This window comes from Podarcis bocagei (genome assembly GCF_964188305.1).
Source record: "Podarcis bocagei genome assembly, chromosome: 13".
NCBI lineage: Eukaryota > Metazoa > Chordata > Lepidosauria > Squamata > Lacertidae > Podarcis > Podarcis bocagei.
In genome coordinates, this window is record NC_138138.1 from 23,360,634 (window position 1) to 23,371,967 (window position 11,334).

Genomic DNA, 11,334 nt, shown 5'->3' on the forward strand with positions numbered 1-11,334 from the left:
CACTGAACGTCACTTTCAATTCCTTATTTGCAATTGTGGACCTGAGTGAAAACTATCTACAGTATCCCCCTGCTGGCCCAGGGTGAGAACTTCAGTACATAACAAAAAACCCTTCAGCTTGCATTGTCTTATCTCACAGAGGCAAAGGGATGAATTGGGGAATGTGGTTCTTTGCCATTCCGGGGTGCCTCTGGTTGGGGACGTCGTCTGGAGGCCAAGAGATGTGGTCTTGAAAGCAATGTAGTAACATGGTGATATCACCCCTCCAGTCTTATAAATGCTGTTGCCTGCTGCAATGCCCTGCAGCCTTTTACATAGGCAAATCAGGTTGGTTTCTATTGAAGAAAAGGAACAGACACAAACAAACCTGACATTGAAAATGGAAAGGGCAGAAATACCTGTGGCAGAGGATTCCAATCTTCCTAGACATTCTACATTTGCTCTGGCCAAATTCCACAGTTTTTAATGTTTGGTGCTGTACTGTGTTTTTAATATTCAGTTGGAAGCCACCCAGAGTGGCTGGGGAAACCCAGCCAGATGGGCGGGGTATTATTAATAATAATAATAATAATAATAATAATAATAATAATAATAACAACAACCAGTGTCTCTTGGGTGCAGTTTTTTTTCAGTGTTGTTGGTTCACACATTTGGCTGCCAGCAATCAAGTGTCAATATATAAAATTCACAGAATCACAGATTTGTTGGAAGAGACCACGGGGGGGGGTCTATTTCAACCCCCTACAATGAAGGAATCTTTTCACCCAACGTGATACTCAAACCCATGACCCTGAAATTAAGAGTCTCGTGCTCTACCAACTGAACTATCCCTCAGATGTATATGCACAGGTGAAACAATCCTAATAACTTGGGCACTGTGTCATTAATAAGTAGGGATGGAGAACCTGCAACTCTCAAGATGTTGCTGAACTCCAGCTAGTACGGCCAAAGTCAGGGATAATGGGAGCTGTAAGTCTGACAACACTTGGAAGAACATTGGTTCCTCGTCCCTGTGAATGAAGATACTCACAGGTGGTTCCCTTGCTGCAAAATATAATTGTTAGGCACTCCTTGATGTTCCAGCCAACAACGTCTCCATTTTACACCCCAGTTATCAGGGTGTGATCTTTGCAAACCCAGTGCCTTACATTCCACTGCATCTCAGCCCCTGTATGTATATTATCTATATTGCCTCTGGCCTTTTCAGTCAACAGCATACACCTGAGGAAGTAAGGTGTTTACCTATGAAAGTCTTGCCCCAATAAACTAATCTCTAAAGTGCCACAGGCCTTGTCCTTCTCTCTCTCTCTCTCTCTCTCTCTCTCTCTCTCTCTCTCTCTCTCTCTCCCCCCTCTTCTTCTTCTCTGCAACAGGCTATCATAATTTCCATTCTGGAATTGAAAGGCCCTGGTGCTCCCCTGGTCTCCTCAGGTGACATCAACAAAGCGGCAGCAAAATGTCTTAGCTTAGATTTCTCTCGTCATGAATATTCAGAACTCTCTCAGCTCGGCCTCTCTGTTAGTTCCTGTTTACTTTAGACAGGAGTGGCTGAGTCTCCGGTTAACCTTGACATAGAGAGAGAGGGAGAGAGAGAAAGGGGCGCAGCACGAACAGGTATGTTGCACCTCAGCACACCTGAGATGTGAGAGCCACTTTGCTACTGACTGCCGGAGCCAAGGCTGCTTGTTTTGCCACAGAGACCTGCCTCACTGTCAGGACCTCGTCTCATCCCTTCTTCATGTTGGTCTTTTCCCATAACGGCTGAACTTGCTACTCTGTGAGAGACGAAGTTCAGAAGTCCAAGAGAGCAGGTATGTTTGTAATGGCACTGGGGGGGGGGTGAAGGCAGAGGGAAACCTGAACAGCTCGCTGGGACATTGCGCCTCCACAAATGTTTAATTGATTGCCGCAACAGATGGAAAACCAGTGGACTGCAGTGGACTGAGTGCCGAGTCTTGATCTGGGAGGCACAGGTTTCTCATCATTGCTAGCTCCTCAACTTCGCTGGGTGGTATTGGATGATACAGTTTTTTCCAGCCTAATCTACTATGCAGGGTTGTTGTAAAGAAAGCCTGAGATAAGGACAACATAACACCTGTATCTTGCCTTTGAGATAAGATGGGGAAACAAAATATATGACAAAAATGTACACACACAAACATGCAACATTAAACACTACTCATCACTGTGTACATAATTTAAACATAACAGCAAATCGCCTATGATTTAATTAATTTCACATCTAGAAACACCTCTTAGCATTTCCATCTTTCTAAAAGTTCATCTGCACACTGGCCACTGACTCCTTTCCCCATGCTGCTTTTATATACTAATTTCACAACGACACGATGTTTATCCCTGTTCCTTTAAACACTTGGGGGTGGAATAAAAAAATCACAATAGCTTTCAGAAGAGGAACTGACAATTTAATAATCTACCATGCAAGGTTGTTGTGAGGGTGGGACCTTTAAGGTGCATTTGAGATAAAATGGGAAAACAAAAATCAACTACGTAATGGCCTTTTGAATATATTCCACATCAGCAAACCCGGATTAACCCCTGAAGGTACACTTGATAGGAAGGTACTGTACGGCCAATCCTGACTCCTTAATATGTATATCAGATGTGCTGGCATACACAATTCCCCTCCCCACTTGTATTCACTCTATGCTTTGCAGTATATTTATCTTAGGTATACACCTTTAAAATGTGAAGAGGTAAATGGCCCTAAGATCCTTCCCATGCAGTGCTTTTTTGGGTGGGGAGGGGGAGGGTTGCACATTAAAAGCACAGTTGCTGCCCATATGATTTGTTACACAGGATCCAGATGTCCTCCCTCATGGTAGTGCTTTTGTGACAGAAATAGCACATTTCTTCACCATTCAAGTGCCCTCTTTACTGGGGAAAACACAATTTCTCCTACAGCTCATGCATTGCTACTGCAACAATTGTATGAGTCCTGCAAGGTCCAATAGGTTATTGTTACCTGTGTCACGAATGGCAATGAGCACTCCAGCTGCTTCTCCCCTGTCCCAAATGCCTGTACTAATTTGTGAATGTTTTTAGAAAAACACTGGCTGGATCTAGACACATGAAAGAAGCATTGCAGTTAAACACGTTGCAAACTTTGTATGAGAAATCGGGTTAGCAAAAATGGGACTCCACAGCGCAATCTAGTGTCACAGTGTTAGAATGCTTAACAACGTGTATAAAGCACTTTTTCTTTGCCAATGTAGCTTAGTCTACTATTTCATGTGGGGTTTTTGTTTTTTTAATGTATGCAATGCCTTTAAAGTTCTCTTATAAGCCTTTGGCACAGTAGTATACTGTACAAGCAAAAGGAAAGCTGGCATTTCTTATGCCTGCAAGTTTTTATTTTATTTTATTACAGTATTGTCCACGGCAAAACACCCCTCCCTCGTTTTAATCCAGAGTTACTGTTTCCATGAGATTTTTTTATGTACTGGGTTTTCCACAGAAATCACAAGGTTCTCTCTCCCCTCCTGTCATTATATCTTCACAACAACCCTGCAAAGTAGGTTAGGCAGAGATATTGTGACAGTCCTAAGATCATCCAGTGAGCTTCATGGCTGAATGAGAATTTGAAGCCTGGTCTCTCCAGCTCCTAGTCCAAGCACTCTAACCACTGCACCATGTTGGCTCTCGTTGATGGGGTTGGCATTTTGATGCAGATGACACAGTGAAAGACGTACGTGTCTGTGCAGCACCAAGCCCACAATAAACCGACACGTGGAAATACCCAAAGGGCAGCTCCAAGGCTGTCTAACTGTCAAACCTCTCCTTAGCAAGAAATCGTAGGAACTGTATTATTGCAAGAAATACTAGGCTTATAAACAGCAAATTCATGCCATATGGCATGCATAAAACTACAATTTGCATTCTACAGGGAAGGTGAAGGCAGCTCTGACGCGAAACCCATTTCAAACAAGTTTCGAGCCACTTTGAAATTTGTAATGTAAATCTGTCCGAAGGCAGGTGGTGTGTGCAAAAGAAGGACCCCTCCCACCCACTCCTATGCCGCAAGCCATTTCTGGGAGAGCTGGGGTGGGTGTGGAGGGGATGCTTGACCCTCCAGCCCAGCTTTCTCCAGCCTGATGCCTTCTAAATGTTGTTTGACTCCAAATCCCAGGAGCCCCATTCAGCATGTCCAAGGATGATGGGAGCTTTAGTCCAGCAACTTTTGGAGGGTACCTGGTTGAAAAAACCTGCGCTAGCCCCTTTCTCCTCTTCAAAGGGACCTGCCAGTAAACAGAGTTGCTCACCAGAGATCGTCCACATCAGAGCAAAATGTGGATTTGCACCAACCTGTCTCCCCATTAATTTAGAGGTATTCACATTATGTCTTCCCCATTCCTGCATTGCCCTGCACCTTGCTCCCTTTAAATGTGAGGTTTTTCAATCCTTGGAAAGTCCAAAAAGGCTGGGATCGAAAAACCCCGCATTTACAGGTGGAAAGGTTAGGGACAGATCTTCGATGGGGAAGAGGCCATTTTCCAAAGTGGACAAGCCATAAGCTCTTCAGGGACACCTGCATGGGAAAGTATGTGGTTGGTGTTTCAACAGGGAAGCATTTCCCAGATTACCTCAGATATAGCTGCAGAAGACCTTATGCCAATGTGACGTAGTGGAACATGTGGACATTGTTGGGGCTTACTTTGAGAAAGTAGGAAGAGCATAACTTTTCCAGCATGGTGGATCAGTGTGCGTTTACATGTGTGAAGAGCATCGTGGGCTGACGAGAGTGTCTGTAGTGGTAACAGAGGTCAGAGATGCCACAAAAATGGCACATCCATTAGAACTGTCTCCCTTCAAGAGCCCTGTCTGCTTTCAAGGTAGAGCGAGGTAGTAGCAGCCATATTAGAAAGCATTGGGTACTCCTATAGGGATTGTTCAGGAGGCCTGTGCTTGATCTCAAAACCTAAAGAAAACTTAAGTACCTCCTTGGGCTGTCTTGGGCAAGATCAAGTGACCAACAAACGAATAAATAATAACATTAATGATTTCAAGCAAACGATGGTTGGTCACTCACTCCTGCAGACACTTTAAATACTGGGTGTTTGGACTCACACCTTCTGACATGCCTGGGGGAAAACCGGGATGCAAGTCTTTTGGGGCTGTACTCCCGGGCGAGTCCTGTGACTTGCATGAGAGCATGGCATCCAAAAGCACATGTCTTTCAGGGCTGTGTTCTTGCACAAGCCAAAATGGGATATCCTAGGAGCCCATCAGGAGCCAATCAGAAGCTGGGATGGCTTCTGTAATTTCCGAGATGTCTTGGGAGTGTTGAGGAGTGTGCATCACTGTCTTTCAACTTTCTAGATTCAGAAACGTTCTAGAACCACTTCCGTATGAATATGTCTACTGAGAAAGAGCTGCATGGAAACATTATGTGCCACAGAATTCTGGGAGTTTGTTCTATGTCTAAGGATGTTTCCAGATTGTCACTGTTTTTTGAATGGGATTCAATCACATATTGGTAAACTCAGGTTGTGCAGTTATAGTTGATTTGGAGGTTTTGCACAACAAACCTCCTTGTGTTGGTGCAATGTCATCTAAACTCATCACAAACAAATCAGAATGAATGCTCATCAAGTAGCCACTGCTGTCGAATCTCTCTGCAAACAAATCAGGATGAATGCTCAGTAAACAGATCATCTGGAAGTGCTCTCAGTTCAGGCAGAGTGCTTGTCAGGGTTACTGGGTCCCACCGTTGTTTCACACGAATTGAGACTGCACCCTAGAATAAAGGTAAACGTAAAGGTACCCCTGCCCGTACGAGCCAGTCGTGTCCGACTCTAGGGTTGTGCACCCATCTCACTTAAGAGGCCGGGGGCCAGCGCTGTCCGCAGACTCTTCCGGGTCACGTGGCCAGCGTGACAAGCTGCATCTGGCGAGCCAGCGCAGCACACGGAAACGCCGTTTACCTTCCCGCTAGTAAGCGGTACCTATTTATCTACTTGCACCCGGGGGTGCTTTCGAACTGCTAGGTTGGCAGGCGCTAGGACCGAGCAACGGGAGCGCACCCCGCCGCGGGAATTCGAACCGCTGATCTGACGATCGGCAAGTCCTAGGCGCTGAGGTTTTACCCACAGCGCCACCCGCGTCCCTAGAATAGGGGGTTCCCAAAGTGTAGCTCACAGTCCACCATAATTCTACAGCATCTAGCACAGCACCTTATAATTACTAAACAACAGACAGAAAAATCATTAAATGGTTCACCAACACCCTCAACCATTTTCTCAAGGCCCGGAGCATTGGGGAGATTTGTGAACCACTGCGTTAGAATACCTCCATACTCCCAGTTATCTATGCTTTGCTGGGGAAATGTAACAACGGAGGGAAAGCTGTATTTCAGGTACTGATCAGTTCAGTGTTCCAATTTTCACATCAGTTTGCAAACTTAGTAATAATAATTCATCAGTACTTCAATGCAAATAAAAAATGCATTTTTATTTGCATTTTTGTCTATTACAGTATACCCATTTGTGAAAAGCATTTTGTGTATTATTTTCATGAATATGTGCATTTATATGCACACTTTACTCTAGTGTGTACATTTTTGTATATGTAACTTGTCTAGAAAACTGCACTGCAAAATTCTGAGAGGTACGATTTTTGAAAGATGGCTGTGTTTTGATTTATGTATTGGTTTGGAAGGTGCAAATTAGGTAAAATTGCCTTTAAATGTTAGCCAAATAGAATTTCTACCCCATCCCTACACACACAGACATTGTGTGTGTGTGTGTGTGTGTGTGTGTGTGTGTGTGTGTGTGTATCTAAGCCCTCATATATTACCCAACCCTCTCTGAAGTGCTCAGAACAGGTTACATTCTACCCTTGAGCTCGTTTTGTTCTCATAGCAACAAAGTTAGGTTCAGGGGGCTGACTCAAGGCTGGGCCTATTATTAAGCAAAGTGAGGTGGCTACCTCAGGCAGCTGGTTTCAGATGTATTGAAAAGGCAGGAAAATGTTAGCTATTTCATTTATTATTATACTGCCAGTAAGGGGGAGAGGCACCTGCGTATTTTTCTGCCTGATCTAGTCACCAGCATGGAGTACCATCACCTCTCTCTTTTTTTTGCAGCCATTTTGTGCTGGCACACACAGCACTTTTATCAGCATATGAGAAGCAGCACCTCCTTTTTATTTATTTACCAAGACATTTATGTAGATGGGGAGAGAAGCAGAGGCACCTTTTGTAACTCTGCGCCAGACAACAGAGGTCACATCCACACCATATATTTAAAGCACGTGGCTTCCCTGAAAGACTCCTGGGAGCTGTAATTTGTTAAGTGTGCTGGGAACTGCAACTCTGTGAGGGGTAAACGACAGTTCCCAGGATACTTTGTGGGAAGCCATATACTTTAAACGTTTTATATACATTGTATGGATATGACCATGTACTGTGTCTTCTTGGGGCAACCCAGGCAGCTGTGTAGCATAGTGTTTGTGGTTCATAACTCACAACTAGACCATAACAGAATCTAGAGTGGGTTAAGGTAAAGGTAAAGGGACCCCTGACCATTAGGTCCAGTCATGACCGACTCTGGGGTTGCGGCGCTCATCTCGCTTTATTGGCCGAGGGAGCCGGCGTACAGCTTCCGGGTCATGTGGCCAGCATGACTAAGCCGCTTCTGGCGAACCAGAGCATCACACGGAAACACCGTTTACCTTCCCGCCGGAGCGGTACCTATTTATCTACTTGCACTTTTTGGTGTGCTTTCGAACTGCTAGTTTGGCAGGAGCTGGGACCGAGCAACGCGAGCTCACCCCGTCGCAGGGATTCGAACCGCTGACCTTCTGATCGGCAAGTCCTAGACTCTGTGGTTTAGACCACAGCACCACCCGCGTCCCTTCTAGAGTGGGTTACCACTGTGTTAAACCATTTTCTCTTTCTTTCTTTCTTTCTTTCTTTCTTTCTTTCTTTCTTTCTTTCTTTTTTCTTTCTTTATAAGAAAATAGATGGCAAGAGAAAACCAGAGTGAGAGAAGATGAGGAAGTGGGTCACAAGGATTAAGATATTAAAGTAAAGGTCAAACCTCGATTTGGACAAGCAGAAGACTAGTTAGAGCACATGCCTTGTGTCCTAGGTCCAATGCACAACACCTCTCTCTCTCTCTCTTTTAAAGGAACAGGTTAACAGGTGATGAGGAAGACCTCTACCTGAGGCCCAGGCAAGCTTGTGACTGTAGCTAATATTGGGATAGATGGACAAACCTGGTAAAAGGTAGCTTCTTATCTACCTATGGCAATGAAGCTTTGTGTGGTTGTACAGCTTAAGTCACATAGTAGTTGCAGTCCTTGCACAAGAGTGTGGGACCTGCAGTCTTCCAGATGTTGTTGAGCTTCAACTCATCAGACCCAGCCAATAACATCTGGAAAGCTACATGTTCCCCACCCCTGGCACTGCTCATCCTTTGTTCCTGCCCAGGGAGGACCTGCCCCTCAGAGCCAGTGTGTCACATGGGGCTGGGCCTCAGCGGCTACAGCCTATCCTCCTCTTTGCCCACTCTCCAGCAGCTGCTATGAGCTGGCCAATGGAGGAGGCTGGCTGTGGCAGCCATGGATAGGCAACTCCCCTCGCAGTTGCTGAAGCCACAACCACCATTGCTCGGGATAAGCGCCAGTTCACCCCCCTCCCCTAGTTCGGCAACGGCAGAACTGGCGGAGGAAATAAGGACATTCTGGAATCAATTCAGAAGCCAGGATGGCTTTAATTATTTTGGGACTGTCCCTGGAAAATCGGGACACTTGGAGGGTATGAGATTGAGCAGGCACACAGGTGTCCCTTAGTCTTCACCATGGCAAGATGTATTTCCAGTCAAACTACAGTTATTCTTTCTAAACTTGCACCTATGGATATAAATTAGCACAATGTAAATTGCATGCAGCTGTGTGCCTTTTTTTTTTTAAGTAATGGGTTTCCTCCTTTTTAGCAATGTGTAGGTGCCCATTCTGCTGAGATGCGGGTGGCGCTGTGGTCTAAACCACTGAGCCTAGGGCTTGCCGATCAGAAGGTCTGTGGTTCGAATCCCCGTGGCGGGGTGAGCTCCCGTTGCTCGGTCCCTGCTCCTGCCCACCTAGCAGTTTGAAAGCACGTCAAAGTGCAAGTAGATAAATAGGTAGCACTCCGGCGGAAAGGTAAACGGCGTTTCTGTGCGCTGCCAGAAGCGGCTTAGTCATGCTGGCCACATGACCCGGAAGCTATCTGTGGACAAACGCCTGCTCCCTCGGCCTATAGAGCAAGATGAGTGCGCAACCCCAGTTGTCCATGGCTGGACCTAATGGTCAGGGGTACCTTTACCTTTAAGTGTGCATTCTGCTTAGCTCACAGACCAAGGCTCTTGCTGTTAGCGCCTAAGGCCTCGAGGCTTCAGGATAACTATTTGCCTTGTGTAATCTGTTACTAGAAATTGGGATTTTTTTCTGGGGTAGGGGGAACAAAACAAGATTTGGAATTCTAAGGAATTAATCCCTGGCCAGCCTCAGGGGAAAGAACTAGCCCAAGCCACAAAAACCTGAGGCTCCTGCAGATGACCTGTTTTTTGAACATTCATCCTGATTTCTCTGCATAAAGCTTGCCTGGAGGTTAGGCTACAACCAGCCTTTACTGAGCATTTGTTCTGATTTGTTTATGGGGTGGTTATAAAACAAAGAACAATTCACATTCATCCTATTTGCCTGCGGGGTGTTTATACATATTCCTGTCAATTGCTCATTCATTGCATTTCTGTCACTTTCCTAGAAGTGTGTTTCTTTTTTTATGTGGGTTTGTTGCACTAGTTGTGCAAACCTACATTTTTTTCAGTACATGCTTGAATCTTGCAGGCAAAATGGCTGGCAGTCTGGAGGCACCTCCTGGTAATAATAGATCTGCTTTCCCCCCACATTCAAGGGTGTTGATTCCTGGCCACCATGGCGGAAAACAACTATAGCTGGTGGAAGCTGACTTTTCTCCGGAAAAAAAAATCCACCCCCAAAGTATTGTATGAAAGCCCAGATATCTACGATGTCACCAACAATGAGAACCAACAGGAAGGTATGCTTGCCGACGGGGGAAACAGCGGGAGCAGCGAGCGTGAATTCAACGCCCGGCTAGAGAAGATTGTGGACAAGAGCACCAAAGGGAAACACGTCAAAGTCTCTCATTCAGGGCGCTTCAAGGAAAAGAAGAAAGTAAGGGCCACGTTGTCAGAAAACCCCAATTTTTTTGCTGACAGCGAACGGGACGAGAAATAAGGAGGTGGATGAAAGAGAAATGTTCTCTTCACATGCCCTCATTTGAGGGTGTTTCTCTGGTCTGAGAGAAGCATACGACACATGCATTTCAACCCATTTGCAAATGAAGTTTAACGAGGGACCAGCTGGGCTTTCGAGATTGGGTCCTGATTTTCACTTGAAAAGAAAAGTTTCAGAAGAAGATGAACTTTATTAATGTTACTAGTCTTTTTTTAATTTAAGGAATAAAGCTAATAGTATTTAAAATGCAAGACAGGAGAAGCCAGAGGCGCAGCAGAGAATGTATGGTGCAAGGAACATATTCAGAATTGCTTAACCAGTTACCCCTGGATACCATGAGGAACCCTATCATCCCAGTGGTGCTATCAGGGCAGGACTAGGGCTAAGGTTCAGGGCTTCAGTCAGCAAAATTACTCTCTCTCTCTCTCTCTCTCTCTCTCTCTCTCACACACACACACACACACACACACACATTCACACTCAGTAGGGCTAGCTTACTATATTTTGAAGTTAAGAGAATACATATTTACTACCTATGGAGGAGAAGTACCATTAAACCATAAAGTCTAGTTTCAAAAATTACCATAGTGTACCACCATGTGACCCTCATAATTGGGGTGCAAGTCAAGGCAACATGTTTGCCACCCAAGATTAGCATCAGCACATGGCATCCTCAGGCAACAGCTGGGACTCCAGCACTCCAGCTGTGCCAATCAGCGCTGATGGCTGCCTCAGCCACTGTTTCCTTGGAGGTAGGTTTATCTGGTTGCAGTGGCTCAGTCTGAGAAGCTGCCCACCACTGAAAATTTCCCACAATGCCCCAGAACACTCAGTGTAGCAGAACTTTTTTGGGGGGATCACCAATCTTTTTTGGCCAGTAGACACATTTGGAATTTTGAGGAAGTGTCAAAGACACAAGTCACAAAACTGGTGCTATGAGCTATGAGAGCATGGCATGCCCTCCAACATTTCTCCGATGAAAATACGGACGTCCCATTCCATAATGATAATTTTGCTGTTTATACCCCACACATCTTACTGGGTTGACCCAGCCACTATGGGCAGCTTCCAACA

General features: G+C 45.3%; 1 protein-coding gene across 1 annotated transcript; it reads left to right on the forward strand.

The window, feature by feature from the left end:
- Positions 1–1,345: 1,345 nt before the first annotated feature.
- PRR15L (proline rich 15 like) lies at positions 1,346–10,511 on the forward strand. Its single transcript, XM_081166996.1, has 2 exons — positions 1,346–1,811; positions 9,917–10,511. The coding sequence occupies exon 2, from the start codon at positions 9,937–9,939 to the stop codon at positions 10,258–10,260; it is 324 nt and encodes a 107-aa protein (XP_081023122.1). The 5' UTR covers positions 1,346–1,811; positions 9,917–9,936; the 3' UTR covers positions 10,261–10,511.
- Positions 10,512–11,334: the final 823 nt, after the last annotated feature.

Excerpts from the sequence above, each read along its gene's own strand:
- PRR15L (XM_081166996.1), top strand. The coding sequence starts at position 9,937 with ATGGCGGAAAACAACTATAGCTGGTGGAAGCTGACTTTTCTCCGGAAA.